We start from the raw sequence: 17,368 nt of genomic DNA, 5'->3' as shown, positions 1-17,368 counted from the left end.
GTGCCATTATTTATGAATCCTAAAGATGACAATCATGACAAGTTTTTTTTAAAAATGGGACCTTGATGATAGAGCACAGAGTAACCTGTCTTGACATGGATATATGACTTTTGTACCCTCTGTCTTTTGTGTTTTTCTAAGAAAGTGAAAGCAGAAGAGGCACTCACTGATCGCATCTGTCTTTTCACAAACAAATGAGAGCAAAGCAGAGTCCAGCATGTGTTACCAATACAACATGAACCAAACGGACACACCTTCTCCTGCGGTAATGTGTACCATATGCCCTTAGTTCAACTGGGGGTTGAACACATTCACTCAGTTGGTGTAAAAGATTGAGAATACGTATAAAATGACATGGACATATGGACCTTGTGTATAAATGTTGATTGGCGCACACACAGTCTTGCTCTCCGGCACATTTCTCATCACCTCTCTATCACCCATTCTGGAGAATGAGCTACAGATTGCAGTTTGATCTGGAGGAGATCTGTCATGGTTCAGACTTGTGTCTGTCCACAGTGGGTACGAAGGTTGAGGTCGGCTCCCCAGCAGGGCCTTCCATGTCTGGATTGACAGAGTCATTAGCACGCTGGCAGACTTGTAGGACGAGACAAGGTTACCTCAACTCAGCACTTGCTCTCTATCAAGGCAGCGACCCAAACAAAAAAGGGAAGAAAATGAAGAAGCAAAATAGAGAGACTGGGGGAAAAAAAGCATGCAAATTAAAGACAGAAGGGCAAAGACAGAGAAGGAGTGAGGTGAGACAAGTATTTAATAGCGTTTAAATTATCGGGATAAATCTTTTAGGTCATGGGCTCTCACTGAATTAAGACAATTACACAGTAGAAAATATAAAGAGGAAAGGTGCACAGTGTATATGTCATGGCACACACTCACAGTCCGAAGGTCAGTGTGCTGAGCTCTCATGGGAGGTAATGGAATACCAGTCCAGTGGAAGAGAATCAGTACTGCATCAGCAAATGCACTGCCGTCTAAAACACAACTATATCACAGTATGTATGTGCCTCTCTTTCAGTATACAGACCCATTTTAGGATAGAAATGTTAGCAGAGTGTGTCGATGGAGTGCTCAGTTCCAATGTTTATTTAATTTGTAATAATTGTCGACCAATATAATATAATGTAAAATTCAGGATAATGTAGGTTGACTAACAAATAGGACTGTTCCAACTCACTGCTGATTTCCTGAATCAGATTGTTTCCGACTCCCAAGGTCCCAATTCAACTAGATATTCTACTTGATTCTTTTACAGATATTTCAGTTTCCATGCCAATTTTGTTTGGTTATGAAAGATTTCCACAAAAACAATACTGCAAACCATATAAAAATCTCTCTAACCTGGTGCATCACCAAAACTTTTATGTTAAAATAAATGTAATAATGGATGCCAAAGTCATTACATCAATGCATTTTTCTTTTTAATATTGCCCTCACAGTTGTAGGGTGAAAACTGTAAACGCTTGTCCAGCAGAGAGCTGAGAGCAGCTTAAGGCCCTGGTATACTTCATGCATGTGCGTCGTATTGCATGTTGCATATCACGGACCCTCACGGACGCAGGGAATGGGACGCATTCCTACCACAGAAGAAGAGAGCGACGCTACAGCTCCCTCTGACACGTCTGGTTCGAGCTGCTCACAGCTCAAAGCCCCGTCGGGCAGGGGAAGTCGGGGTGTCAGCCGGTTCGAGGGTCGACAGGTCGAGGCTCGGATGACTTTCCTTGGTGACTACTGTACTTCTTCTGTTGTCCAAATGTTTTTTCTGCTTGGTGAGTGGGGCTTATAAACAACAGTAATTCATTTTGGAAAATCTGGCGCTAACCCTAATGAACAAATCTGCAGACTCAGCTGTTAGCTTCACCAAAGCTCGCAGTCACACGAGACTATTGCATCAACACGATAGTGATTTTGATAGTCTTGCGAGATTTGCACAAAGGATACCACAAAGGGCATATATTAAAAGACTGATCAAAGGATTTTATTCATTGATATCAGCTCTTCCAAATAAAAATCGTTAAAAATCGGGAAAAACAGCCCAACTAACAACTGTGATATACTACAGGCCTCAGTTTTACTGACACTCTGTTTGCAACAGACAAGAATGCATTGATGAGTTCAAAAGTGGTGCAACTGTTAAGTTAACTAGAAAAACTTGCTCCCTTCATCTCTGTGTCACCACTTCACGACTGACGCCTTTATATGCAACTGAATGAGACAAGTTCAAGCACATCACACATGTGATTGCTGGGAGGAGGATAGCTACCAATTTACAAGCGCTGCAGGAAGACTGGGAAAGTGGTTATTCAGGTGGTTGTTTTAGGATTAATAAAACACAGTTTGATCAAGTTTGATCAAGAACACACAGAAGAGCAATAATACAACGAACAACAGCGCCGATTAGCACAGGCCAGTGTATAGGCCTCCATATATGTCTGAGGATAAATGTGTCCTTCAGTGAAAGTATATGTTTATTCCAAGGGACTGCTGGCATGTTAAAAGCATAGCGTGTTTATTTCTGGTACATGAACTTGATCTGTTTATACAGCTGATTGGTCTGTATTCTTTACGAGCAACAACTGCCCGGTCTTTTCGAGAGTGGTTTGTATGGAAGAAGACTGAAATAACCGAAGAAATCCCAGACATGACTTATATCGTCAGTAGTTTGGTGGGTACAGGAGCACATTTCCTTCACCTTGGCTAATCCTTTGTACATGCTCAGGGCAAAAAGTAGGATTATTCCTCAGAGCCATAGTTCTCAAACTGTGCTGCATGTACCACCAGTGCAGATATTGATGCTATTCCGTTTGTGCTTTCGTGAAGTTTTATAAATGTTTAACAATTTGCAAAACCACTACACAATTTGAAGCGAACATTCATGACACATATGCTTACGGCATGTCATCCCTAAATTTCAGGGATACTGTGAGTTAGCCTACAGAAGGCTCTGGACAAATGAACAAATCCATATACTCTTCACCCTGAATCACTCAGTACATTTACAATGTAATGAATGTTAGTCTGATTAAGACTAGTTCGATTTAAGTCGGACTTATATGTTTACACTTGCTTACATGCATGTTTTAACACGCGTGTAAATGCACTGACCGACTGCTCTGGGTGGTAATAGGTTGGAGGCTGATAGAGAGAACTCATTTCCTGATATGACATTATCATTGACAGATTGGAGGCTAACTGACACTACAAAGCTATAGAATCAAGTGAGGGTTGTTGCCGACAGGCCATTAACATGTCATCCTTGTGTTACTGTGATTAAAACAACAGGTGAAATGAAAGGCCCAGCAATGTTCTGCTTATTACCAATGCTGGCCATGCTGTGAGACAACGTGGGCGTATTTGGTGAGTTATGTAAATATCTTGGAACGTGGTTCACAGTTCGCCAACTGTCACTGGAGAAGAACTGTATCTTGATGTTTCCGAGCGTGCAGGTTTTTCTCTGTCACACATATCAGTTTTCTACTGGTGACTAAAGGGGATAGCATGGCTCAGGAGTACCTCTTCCTGACGGCTGCATAATCCACATACGGGTGAATGATTTTACAAAGCTCTTCAAGTGGCTGACAGGCTAGAAAGGTGCTGTGTACATGCAGAGTGAAATGTTTGCCTGGTAAACGCAGGGAGACAATTTAAAAGCTTATTTACCAGTGTTTTATTCATAATTTCCAGTCAGTCTGGCTCATATTAAAACAGGATTATTTCCATCTCTCGGATTTCGAAACTGCACAGTAGAAACTGATGCTTCAACCAACCACTTGCTGGTACTTGTTTTCTCGGATTCATTTTCCTTGCAGACATTGTTGGTCTGGCTCTCATCTGTCGCCCATTGCTTCTTTTATGAATTTTCCTATTTTGATCCTTGCCATCTGAGCCTCTTTCTCTCCCTCTGCTCTGCTTCCAAAGTCAACATGTACTTAGCCACAGATTCATTGGATTTTCTTTTTAATATTCTGATTAAAGCACTGGTATAGTGTCATTGTTTAGTCTAGATAATGACGCTTTTCCATCATACATTTCTAGCACGGCATCAACTCTTCTTGTGTGTTTCTTTTCTTTTCTTTTTTTTGCTTTTTCCATAGGGATGGCACTTAGTACTTGGTGCTTTTTTTTTGGTACCGGCTCTGTTGAGGTTCCAAGCGAGCTGAGCCAATGTTAAAATGTGACGTCAACAGACTGTCGGTCCCAGAGTGTTGCGACATCTGACGGTAATTAAACTGAACAATGCCAAAACTGTAGATCAGTTAAAAAGACTTTTTAAAAAAGCATGAGTGAATCTCCAACATTTAGAAAGGACATTTCTAAAATCTCTATATTTTACAGAGGAGTCCGGTGTATTTAGCGACAACACTGCCAAAAGACAGAGATCGTGAGCCGAATCACAACCCGTTCCCAGGTATTTTAGTTTGGTGACTATGTCTGATGGAGTCTGTGCTCCGGACAGGCAGGAAGTACTGAACTAATCTTTTTAATTAATTGATTTGCAGAGAGAAGACCCAGGTTTGTGACCCGGTCAGAACAAGGGCTTTTCTGCATGGAGTTTGCATGTTCGCCCCGTGTGTGCGTGGTCCGAAACATGGGGATTAGATAAATTGGACACTCTAGATAGTACTATAGTAACAGAAAACAACGTGCCTGATACCAAACCAAGTAGAGCCGTGTAGTGCTAGAACTGTACAATGGAAAAGCACCATAATATGTGCTAGTACAGGTGAACTTGCCACCTACTGTATGTATTGGTAATATATGCAGTCAGTCAGAAGATTTACCCCACAGTGTGACCCAATACACTGCAGCTTGTCCACTGATGGTAAACAGGAAGCTAAACACATTACCCAAAGTGAGTTCCATGCAATAAGTGCACACTCTCTGTGTAAGCATTGTTGTGGCTATAATGGAGTAAATCTAATTTCAGTGTGAAAGGTCAAGCATGGAAATGAGATGCATACACTAATTTAGTCCTAGCTGCAGTAGCAGCTCCAGCTCATATTTTTCACTTTCAAAGGTCAATCACTGACATCGATTAAACTGCCTAAGATTAAAAAACACGCCATAGTTCCACTCTGCCCACTCCACACTGAATGACCACTAACAGGTTTGCTAAATACATTGACTGCATTCACATAAACACACAGCACCATGCAATTGATCCTGCAAACAATCTTCTTAGATGCATGAGGGAAAACAATGTTACAGAAATAGATGTGTCCATCTACTGCAGGTATACTTCCAGCTGGATGCACTATTAACTGTATTCTGTCACCTGTCTCCTCATAATCAACTGAAATAAACTTTCCTGCAGCTCTTACTTGCTGTACCAGCCTCTGAGTCACATCAGCATTCCTCGTTCTCCTCCGAAAACTCACAATTAAAACCAGATTTGCTCCTGGGCCATGTGATTCTGTGTGTGTGTGTATGTGTGTGTATGTGTGTGTCCTTCTGTGTGCACAAATCGCCCTGCTGCCTTAAATGCATCTACTGCTGTATAAGGGTTTCCCTTGCACATATGAGATATAGCATATCTCCCCCCCAGACTTAATGGGGGCCAGTCTCCACCGGTACTGAGTAGTACCAGAGTAGACCGCAGTCATTCCTGTCTGTCTGCTTTCCCCAGTACATGTGTGCACCAGGCACCAACCTTGCATGTCAACTCCGACTACTGGGTAAAGAGTAAAAGATGTGAGTGGAACGGGACGTGTACTCTCTCACCCCTGTGAAGCCCTGCTGCAACCGTGCAAAGCTCCATGGTAGAGGAACTAGAAACATCAAGCACTCAACAAGTCTTGTTCTATTCAAGAAATGTGCAACATTGAAGTCTCACTTCTGAATGTTGTAGATCATATTCTGCTAAATAAAGCTGTTTAAAGGAAAATCCCTCCTCACTGAAACACTGATGTTTGGCACGATGTGCTAAAATACAGTCATTTAATATTTTTGTGTACCCACTCTGCACAAATTTGTATTAATAGTTAGTCATTTTTCACATTCACCGCTCTCTGTTGACAAGGCACAAAGGGCTGTGCATCATGCAACAGGGATAGTGAATAATAATTAGCAAGAAAAAAAGGAAAGGGAGGAGTGAAAGGAGAACAATGGCAGAGAGTAGAATGCCCAGTTCTTCAAATTACCTCAAATTACCGCTAAACAGTGTTATATTTCACATGCAGCTGGCAACTGCTCTTCAAAGATATATAAATGTATAAGTAGGCCTATGTTGTGGCTGCTAACTGTGAATCTCTGACAGCTCTATAATGGATTTCTCTCTGTATGATTGATGGACGTCGATGCGCAATTGACTTAACAAAGAAAGACTTGCTTATTAATTGTACACATGAAAACACATGCATGCTGTATGCCACTGTGTGGTTAGAAAAGAGCAAAAATAAAAACACCTTTGACTGGTGTTTACCAGTTTTAAAGCTACATGCCACAAAATTGTCTTTTTTGGGGGGACATAAAAGTCAAGTATAGGCTAAACTTAGTCATTTTATTTGAAAAAATGTCACCTGAGGGTGCTTTGTAAATGCCTTTGCATCTAATCATATATGATAAACCACCTGTCCTCATGCCATAAAACAAAATTGGTCTATAACTAACATACATTGCCTATAATTGTTTTAACAAATTTAGGGTGAATTTTCTCTTTCAGTTTAAATAAATTACAATCCAAAGCATTTCTGCCCAGACTCGAAAATCGCCTCAAACCGTAAAGGTAATTAGAAACTCCTCCTCAGGGTGGTACATATCCCTAAGCGCTAGATATCATGCTCACTTGAGACATTTTCCTTGACAAGCACATCACTAAAGAAATCAAAGAGTCACTGTGTTCCCGTGTCTAGTGGGAGCCATAAGAAATATCCCACCATATAGAGCAGTTTCCTGTTCTGACAGGATCCCACAGCCGAAGAAGGGAAACCTAACACCCACCTGCGAATAACACTGAGTCAGACATGGTGAGAGAAGCCCCTGACATCTTGATGCATGTGCATGTGTGTGTGTGTGTGTGTTGCAGGCTGATGTGTGGGAGGCTGGCTGTATGCTTGATGTGCCATTGCAGAACTGTGAGCTGCAGCCTGTGCGAACAGACGTTATAGCATAAGGTAATCATGAATCCTGTGTTGAGGCAGACTTATAAAAGCAACCGAGAGCACGCTTTTCCCTCCTCCTTTGAAAAAAAAAACACAAGAAATAAATGAATGCATATGATGCACGTGCACATACAACATATATTATGAACAGTCCCTTTACATAAACCCTCTTGTGCTTATTGCTTATTGGAGTCTGACGTTCCCTGATATATTCTCAAGAGTATTTCAAATAAGAGTCACATTTGGAGTCTTGACACTGCAGAAGTTAATGCTCGTGTGCAGTAAATTACACATCCTGTGCAGCCATGTTATACTGTTTCTGTAGAAATTAAATAAATGGTCCTGGTAGACCTATCTCTATTACGATTTGACAGAGCCAAGCTAACCATTTCCCCAACTTTTTTAAGCTTAGCTAGGCTGATGGCTGTAACTTGTGTGCATATTTCTAAAAAAATGTCCAACTACTGCCAGTATACTCAACCCCTTGAGGAAGAGAAAAAAAACCTCAAAAATTAATTAGCTCTTTATTGAGGTAGCTAATAGAGGCTTCAAATATTCTAAAAAGGGAAAAGACCCAATGACACTGAGGCTTGGCTGACTTTGTGAGAGCACAGTAAGAGAAAAACAAATCAGCTTTGTAGGAAGAGATGAAATTAAGATATTCCTAAAGGCTTGCTCGCAGAGATGGATGGGCTTTGGCATAATACGGAAAAATCACCTCAATTACTCCCACTTGGCAAAGAGACACAACGAGAATGGATGGAGTGATGTTCGATTTGGCAGGCGGTGGTTGGAGTAGGGTCACCCCACCCTTGGAATGACTGGCTGATTTTCTTCTCTTTTTTTTTTTTTTACTTCTGGAAAGACAAGACATTAAAAGTCTGTGTCTCAGCCTCACTGTAACTGATGATAGAGGACATCCACATGGGGTGGAGGAGGTCATCTTTCACAATATGAAATTACCACAAACACACACCACCATCTCTTAACCCCCCGTCTGTTCTAATCCTGCAATAACTGACTTGACCTCACCGACTGACCAGATAAACACTAACGGGGCAAGTTTGGCTTCCGGTGTGTGGTCAGAGTGTATGAACCACAACAGGGCACCGTTACTGCATATTCATTTGACACATGGCAATTACCTCCACCGACAAGGTTATGTTTTTGTCTATTTGTCTGTTTGCCATCAAGCAGCATAATTCAGACACTGTGGGAAACTGAGCAGCACAATGCTTTCTCTGGATCCAAAATTATTAATTACAGTAATTTTAAGTTGTGTTTGTTCGAACACTTCAGTGTACTGCATCACATCACAGAATGAGTAACACAACTGAGCCCTTTACAGCCCAGACTTCATGCATACTGTGTCACTTTTCAAGCCTTTCGGCATTACATCAATATTCCACATGCTCCAGACGTTTTTCTTGCATTTCGTCCTATTCATCGGTCCAATGCACCACTGGTCACTCACCACACCTCTTCTACAGCTGGATTCACATGCAAAGTGACTTTCCTTACTGTACAGTGTGTGCTCATTCTTTTAAGCTCTAATAATATATTCCATCACCTCTGGACTGTCCCACTGTCTTTGCACTGTGTAAAGGCTTTCAAAAAGGTACATTATACAATAAACATATTGTATTAAGACATGAAATGACCACAATGTCATCAGAGATTTCACAGCTCGTAGCACTTTGAGACCCTGGTCACCAAAATATCAGTCAAACACAGCGAGATGCAGCTATGGGTCCGAAATACCCAATGTTTCCAAACCTTGAAGCCTTGCAAAAACATCTCCACCAAAAGAGAGGGTTTTTTTTTTAAATTGACTGAAGAAAGTGAATAGGAATATCAAGACAGATGCCAGTGAGGCAACATTTTCTCTCCTGGCCAGGTGAGCAATAGAAATTCAGCCTGGGATCTTCCTCTTGCTCTTGTATTATATTGAATATAATGTTATTACAGTCACCTTGCCTCCTCTCGTGATAATTCTCCACAGCTCTGGCTCTACTGCTGCTGCTGCAGACAAAACTTGCTCTTTCAATCTCCCCCTGTTGCTAACACATGAAAATCAACCAAATAAATTTGATGTTTATAAAAAAACAAAACAGATGCTGGGACAGTTACGTACGCATACGGATATGTGCATGAACGACGTATTACACACCAGCTGTGTTACACACCACCACCTCTGGCAACCAACGTTTTCCAGTGTTTTGAATTAGGATTGCAGTGCCAGTTAAAATGGTATTGGATACTGGTTTACATATTTCAAACATTAAAACTTTACACTGAACGCAAAGTGATTTTGGCATCGTTGGTGTGAACACCTTTAGTGTTGTCGTTACTACAATTATCACATATGACGTGTGCAGCCAAAATCTCACAATGCGCTTCGTATTCACGCAGAAACAGTGCAACAGAGTGACATGCATTCATAAAATAAAGTGCCTCTCTGCCAGGCCTCTGTTGGTGATTCATCAGCGAAAGTCCTTCTAACTTTCTGTCTGTCCATCTTTCACTCGCTAACTCAGTTTTATTCACATCACTCTGCATAATGCATGATAGCACATAGGTTCCCCCAAGGCCTTTCATTACATAAACCTGTTGCAAGAGGAGCCACAGCAGCCCTTTCACAACATCCATCAAAACAGGGGCAAGCCTGCGTTAGTGTGGTGTGTGATGTATTGCTGGTTAAGCTGTGGGGAAGTCTGAATACAATTACAGTTACAAAGCACACACAAAAGATGTATTTCACAACACTAGAAACCAAAATGTCATGTATTGCATGTACCAGAACCGGCACATGTGCACAGGAATGAAAGACGTTCTTCCTCTTTGGGGGAAAAGAATAAAAGCAACCCCTGCAGGGAATCATTGTAGGAAACGGGGAGAGCTGCTTTTACTAAAAGCTCTCATAGAGAGCCATAAAGCCTGGGGATGACAGACCCAGCTTCATCATTCAGTGCATTAAAAAAACAAGCACATGTGAGGGATATTAATCAGTAACTGCAAAATTAAGACTGCGCAGAAGACACAGGAGGCCAGAGGACCACTCTCTCCCTCTGTGGTCTACTCAGTCATCTGCTGCCTGCTCCTCTAAAGGGAGGAACTATTTCAGCTGCACAGATCATTTTAAACTTATGTCTTTCATAAAGGTCCCCCAAAAAAACAGAATTCAGTTTTAATGTCCTGGCAGCAAGTGAATGTGAAGATCTTCTTAAATAGACACGATCACAGTTCCCATAACTGTATAATTTATGTTGGTGGTGATCTGACTTCATGGACCATTTATTATATTTGAGATGAATAAATCAATGAATGTTTTTATGTCAGCAGTGAGATTAAAAAAAAAAACACACTTTATGATTGTGGTTTACACATTGTGGCTGTGTGGAGGAGAAGATAAGAGGGGGGAAAACCCTGTTGCACTGGGTTTCGTTCTCCATAACTCACCGTTTGCATTCTTTCCACAGATGAGGTGTTGCCACGGCTGCAGGGAGCCCCACATCTCCGCGTCACCGTTGACGGCCTGCTCCAGGAGCTCCACGGTGAACTTGGGGATCCCGTTATCTCGCTCCAGTAGCGCACTGCGCAGCACCCGCGCGTACACCTCGCGGAAAAGGCTCTCCATGCACGCAGCCAGGTAGATGGCGGCGTGCTCGTGGATCCGCACCGCGACCCTGCTGTCCACCATCCACCTGAAGAACTTCCCCACGTTGAAGATGAGTCCGCAGCGCACGGACTTACCGCGGCTAAACTTGTCCTCCTCCGTGCTCATGTTGTACAGAGACAAGGCACTGAGGGCCGCGCTGATGCAGCTCATCGAGACGCTCCACGACAGGACGATCTTTATGGCACTTTGGATCTCGTATTTGGTGCATTTGGCGTAGCGCAAACTCAGGCGCTGCGCCTCCTTGGCGACCCTGACCAGAGCCCGGCTGACCAGCACCGACAGCCTGTGCAGGACGTCCTGCGGCGGGGTCGGCAGACTCATCTCCTCGTCCTTGTTCAGTGCGCTCGCCACTTCCCCGAGGCTCCACGGCACATCCTCAAGCTCGGGTAGTTTGGCGCACCGCACGGTGCACTCCAGGATCTCGGCGTCTTCGACCAGGACCGTGTTAACAGTGTCCAGGCTGTTGTGTCGACTGTGCATCGAGTCGGTTAATTGCCAGTAATTCGCCCCATGTGCATCCGAGCAGCACAGCGACGCACTGGAAGATCTGAAGGAGTCTGCGGCTCCACCATAACCTGAGTCTAGCGTCAAATCCTCCAGGGTCCTCGCGACTGACTTACTACTCCTGGCCATAACTGCACTTCATGCTGCAGAGGAGGGCTGCTGAAAAGTGCAGGAAAAATATCCCAAAAGATGCTGTTTGGGTGGGCACGTGCCCGGCACGGCACGAGCTCTTTATGAACAAAACAAAAAGAGCAAGTGTTCTGTTTTTCGATAAAGTCCATCCGAAGGTAAAGTTGGACGAGCTCACTTACACTGCATCCACAGTGACACTCGACGTGCGTGACAGTGGGAGGCGGGGCCGTGGAGAGCAGAGAACAGCTGCCAGCCAATAGACTCACGGGATGAAGCAGCAGAGTTTTAATTGGATCGCTTTGCAGGATCGATAAAAAGTCATTGACGAGATCCATGATCACACTGAATAAATATGTGACGTTATGGTTATTTTATTATTGTCCATAAAGTAGTTTTGGAGAAACCTACATTCTTCTAACTTGGGCATAAAAGCAATATACAAAGTGTTATATGTTAAAGGGAAATTGCTCTACATTATGAGGCTCTTAATACTGTTTTTACATAATCATGGTTTGGACAAGTCCCCCAGAGTATCAGGCTTTTCAGATATTTTCTTAGGGCCAATGTCTGATGGTAACATGACTCAAGACCATTAATAATAGATTGCATGCATAATGTATCCTGTGCTCCTCTAGTGGAGAACTCATTGAAGAGATCTGAATTACTTTCAAGGTCGTTCTGTGATCAGGATCTCATCTACCTGGGTTGTATCCATAGTTCTTTTAGCCAAAAACACACACACTGTGGAATCTGTTGGAACCTTAAATAATAACCAAGGTGAATATATGAACATTTAAACATCAAAGTGTCCTGAAAACAGCTGACACTTGAGATAGTTAAAGGTCCAGTATAATAAAAATGTCTCAGTGGATGAATGTAAACTGGCGAGTAGATGAACTTCATGATAAAGAAGTCACTCTCTGATGTGGCTTCATCATGCATTTACATTTGTGATGCTGTGAGACTTAAGACTTAAAAGCAGTCCGGACATAATTGTTGAGCAACAGTGAACCCTGGTGTTGTGCAGTAAAACTTCAGTTTAAGTGTCAGCGCATGCTTTTCCCATGAGTGACACCAACTCTAAATGGATGACATAAATTATGAATGGAGCAGAATTAATTGAAATTGTATTGCCCAAAGCAGGGGGCTTTTCAAAATACTTTGGGGGGAACCAAGCATGTGAGACTTTAAAAAAAAACACAAAACAAGTTTTGTGTTAGTCCAAACTGGACTTTGAAAGTTCACGTAAGTAATAATAATAATGATAATGATAATGATAATAACAATAATAATGATAATAATGATAACTCAAAGGGGGTGTCAAACTACTTCTGCCTATACATTCAGTCAGACTTAATTTATTTATTTTATTTAACCACTATCTAACCAGGTGAAGTCCTGTTGAGATAAAGATCTCTTTTACAAGGGCGACCTGTCCAAGAGGTCAGCAACACACGTCATAATAATTAAAGTTCAAAAAGACAGATTATAAACAATAGACAATAATATAGAAATTTAGGAAACAATTTGGCAATTAGAAAGTGAAGTCGTCACAGTAACAAAAATACAGGCACTGCTCAATGGATTCTTGTTGGTTTGTGTTAGTGTATTCCAGGCAGAGGGGGCAGCAAAACTTAACGCCCGTTTCCTCAATTCAGTCCGAACTCTGGGAACAATCAAGTGATAAATGCTGCAAGAACGTAATGCATAATGGGCTATTTGTTCTTTTGTCTGTTTGCCAGTTTTAGTGCGTGCAGATGAGTCTGAACTGTATTAAAAGCAGACTGTAAAACTCTAAAGCCTGGCCAAATGAGGAAGCAGCGGTAGAGTACTGTAGTGTTTGACAAGTTGTCACACAAGTTATTTATAATATAATCACATTTGAGCTTCACCATGCATGGAGGTGTACTGACTGACTATATTCAATCAAACTAGCTCCTTTTCAACTGGGGTCTTTGCATTGTTCAGTGCATAGCCGATTATAAAAGAAAACTAAGGGGTTCCAACCAAGTTGTTGCTGTTGTGGACTAATAATTAGCAATTCTCAGGGGGCCCTTCACAGCTCAGGGCCCCAGACAAATGCCTGCTTTTTCCTGTGCTGATCGCTACGCCCCTGATCCATAGCAGACTTTAGCGTGGCAAAAGCATACGAGATGCAAAAGCAAATTTCACGCCCCTTTATGTAGTTAAATCGATTACATTTTTGCTTTGTAATGCTGATAGTATTAAAGCTCAGTTCTATCAAGGAGTCATGACTTTTGGTTCATGCTCCAGTCAGATGTGTGTGTACATCTGCAGCATGTGCAAATCATAACTACCATCGATCACTCCCATGCATGCACGTACACATGTTCAGACTGTGAAGGTCAAAGTGAAGGTCATAGTCACATGGGACAGCTCTCTTTAGTATCACGCGTTTACAGATTGCCACACATTACTGTTACAAGGATAGGTCTGTTTCCTTTTCTCTATCTTTAATTGTGTTATTCATCAGTGTCTCTTTATTGACTGCTCTATCTTTAAAATCGATGATGTTGCTAGCCTGCATCATAGGTTTGGCAGAGTTACTGCTGTGAAAATTAATGTACCTCAGGGTTAAGGTACTTTTAGACGGTAAAACTAACCTTGAAAGGCCTTTTATAGCCGTGAAGGATGATTTAATATCTTGTGCATGTTGGGTACAAAATAGCCTTTCCGGCTAAGGGACTACTTTAATCAAACTTAATATAGAGGGACTAGTGTGTCAGCACAACTGAGGTTCTTTGAAAAAGTGTACATTTGTGGCAAAACCAATCAACCAGGAAAAACTAAGAAGACATCACAACATTATATACACATAACAAATCCTGCTTCCTTGACATTCTGCCAACAGCAGGCTTTTTAGACGTGCAGTGTGCAACAGTTAAGGTTTATCGGCATAAACTGGGTATACCACCAATGAGTATGCATTTTAAATGAAAATAATTTGGTTTTCATAGCCTTTTCATAGCCTTAGAGTCCTTACCTTAGACCTTAGTTCCTCCTGTGCCTGATCTGGCACATCGGGCAGCAACTTTCCATGTCCTTTTATCGGCAGCTATCATCTCTGCTTCTTCCCAGGGGATGTTTGCACTTTTCAGGTCTTCCAAGAATGTCCTTCGTCAGGTATTCCTCAGCCTGCCTCTCTTCCTTTTACCATCTGGAGGTACCCAGGTCATGGCTGTTTTTGAGTGTCTGGGTAGGAGTAGAATGGGTCCTGCCAGTTGCATTCGTTTCTCTGAGATGGTGATACTCAAGGGTCTTGACTTGGCCCTTCTCAGGATTTCTTCATTTGTTATGTGTTCCTGCCACCTCACTTTCTCTGTTGGAAAGCATCCAGCGTTTTGGTTAGTTTGACAGTACACTTCCATAGACTTTGCAAACAGGGTAGAATGACTAACTTTTTGGTATGCAAAGGCCACCATAGTTCCCTCACACACTTGCAAAAGGGAGAGGGAAGTGGAGCTGCGCTCCATTTGTCACATTCCACAGCCTGATCTTTAGATGTCACTAATTCTTACTCACTGGTCCCCTCAAATCTTGTGTCTTGGTAATGGACAACTTTCCTGTTTAAGGTATGTTTCAGAAGCTGGAGTTATTGGCAGTAAACAGTTTCAATGTCCTCCACTCCAGACAGGATTTTAATCAAAGCACAGCACTGATAATGCACTTTTCAAGGCGACATCCGTGAAAACACAGAGACAGTGGAATAATCGCAGTCTTAGTACAACAGAAAACAGTCGAGTCGAGCAACCATAACATATTACAAGTTCAACTAGAAACCAAGATAGGACTATTTAGCAAATTACTAAACTGCTTTCATTACTACTTACAACATAGGGACTATTTATGTCTAAAGGTAATTGCACATTTGCACTCGAGATCCCTCGGGCTCCATGCTGGGGCCTCTTCTGCTCACACAGATTATTGAAAATGTTACATATAGTAATTATGCAGATGACACAGATTGATATTATTATATCATCAGCGTCAAAGTGCAGTTATCCATTACATGCACAGAGCAAGAGTTACACAAATGAAACAGAAGTAAGGATGAGCTAAAGTCAATGAACATGAACATATTTTCCTATAGCCTTCAATATTAAATGAAATGCTCTCTGAAATGCGTTCTGTGAAATAAAATTGACTTGCATTGCCACTTTGGTCCAGAGCTAAATGTTTCAAATTCATGGATAATCACATTTTATGATAGCTACTGTGGTGCCCAGAGCATACATCCAGTAATACCCTGACCTCTCTTCCACTACCTCCACCACCCACATTAATTTAATGATTCTCTTTAGTAACAACACATCCCCCACTATTCAGATACCCAGCATAACAACTTAGAACCTCAACAATCAACATTCCAGTCTCAGAGGGCATCAAGACGATGCTCCTCCCACTCTGCCTGCACAGGTGTGGGGTAATTGTGTATCTCACTGACTGTGACCTTTTGACACCTTGACTCACAAAATCTGTGACACATCAGTAGATAATTACCCCACACCTGTGCAGGCAGAGTGGGAGGGGCATGATCTATTGAAGGCCATCATGTCAAACCTTTGAAAAAAAAACTCTTGTTGAATTCTTAAACTGTGATACTGAGCAAAGAGCAGTGTGTGTGTGTGTGTGTGTGTGTGTGTGATTCCAATGCATTTACACCGGGAAAAGTTGATGATAAGCAGAGTTTTTCACAGCAACTAGATGATGTATACTACCATGATAGATTTGAGGCTTTGCAGTGAAATGCATCAAAGCAGTCTGTCTAGCAAACTGCTTTCATCTCGGGAATAAGTGCAGTATTTTTGATCTCATGGCCACTGGCACAACCATCTGCTGTATGTACATATATCCTCTTCTTTGTGTCAATCATTTGCCAAAACAAACCAATATAAAAAGTTTTTTTTTTAAAGCGCTTTAAAAAATGAAACCAAACATTAAGTCTAAAACAAATGAACTGTAAAGAGAGAGCTTGAGTTTGAGACCTTTCAAAGAGAGTTCCTGGTTAAGACTGCCATCTAGTGTTCATTTACAAAGCTACATGTTTTCCTCTATAAATAATTTCCAAATTACAGTGAATTGGCCTCATCTTTTAAGATCGACTATTAGTTCTTACGGACCCAACAACAGTAATAATAACAATCAACTCATCACATGTTTTCAATTACTTTGTTTGGTAAATCAAGGTCAAATCAAGTCATGACTCGGGCAATCAGAATATGTCTATAACTATTATTAAAGCATTGATACAATTATGGAGCTGCTTTTGGAAAAAAGAAAAGATGTCCAAAAACATGATTAGTGAGTGTTGTGGAACATTACTCCTGCTATATAGTGCAAATAGCTTGAAAACCATAACCCTAAGGAACAGCATGTTGTCGGCACATCCTCTGTAATTTACTGTGGTCATGGTGCGACTGAGGATGTTTCTTAGGCTGCTGGGAAAAAATAGACTGTTTGGCTTTGAAAGCTGCAGCAACCCCCCATGACAGGAGTTGCAATGAAATAATGACACAGACTACTTTACTACTTCACATTTGCCATTTACAGACCTTGGTATCTGAATAAGTCTGGGGAAGCATTACATTTTTGAAACCCAACACTTTACCTTTAGGTTTACCTTGTCATTTATGTGTGATGTATACTACAAACTATACACATTTTCACTAACAGCTATTTTTATCTGGCAATTCTCTTTACCGTGCTCATGGCCTGATTCACATTCTATATCCTGAAGCAAGTATTTGTTGTTGTGCCCTTACAAACTACCACTGTACATGGCAGATTTCACTATTTCCCAAAGGTTGGTCAAACAAACAAGACAAATTATTTGAATACAATAATGAGAATGACGATAATGATTGCACTCACTAATTTCATGACAATCCAGCTACATGCTATCTTGTAAAAAGAG

The 17,368-nt window shown here is 41.6% G+C and overlaps 1 protein-coding gene across 2 annotated transcripts in view; it reads right to left on the bottom strand.

Moving 5' to 3' along the window:
* btbd11b (BTB (POZ) domain containing 11b) overlaps window positions 1–11,680 on the bottom strand; it is a 57,919-nt gene extending 46,239 nt beyond the window's left edge. For both annotated transcript variants that reach the window (XM_044037111.1, XM_044037112.1), the window contains exon 1: window positions 10,578–11,680. In XM_044037111.1, coding sequence (XP_043893046.1) covers window positions 10,578–11,430 — 853 coding nt within the window. In that variant the 5' untranslated portion in view covers window positions 11,431–11,680. The remainder of the gene's footprint in view (window positions 1–10,577) is intronic.
* Between the last annotated feature and the right edge of the window lie 5,688 nt (window positions 11,681–17,368).

The sequence above is a fragment of the Solea senegalensis genome, linkage group LG10 (assembly GCF_019176455.1).
Source record: "Solea senegalensis isolate Sse05_10M linkage group LG10, IFAPA_SoseM_1, whole genome shotgun sequence".
Taxonomy (NCBI): domain Eukaryota; kingdom Metazoa; phylum Chordata; class Actinopteri; order Pleuronectiformes; family Soleidae; genus Solea; species Solea senegalensis.
This window is presented reverse-complemented; position numbering and strand designations above follow the sequence as displayed.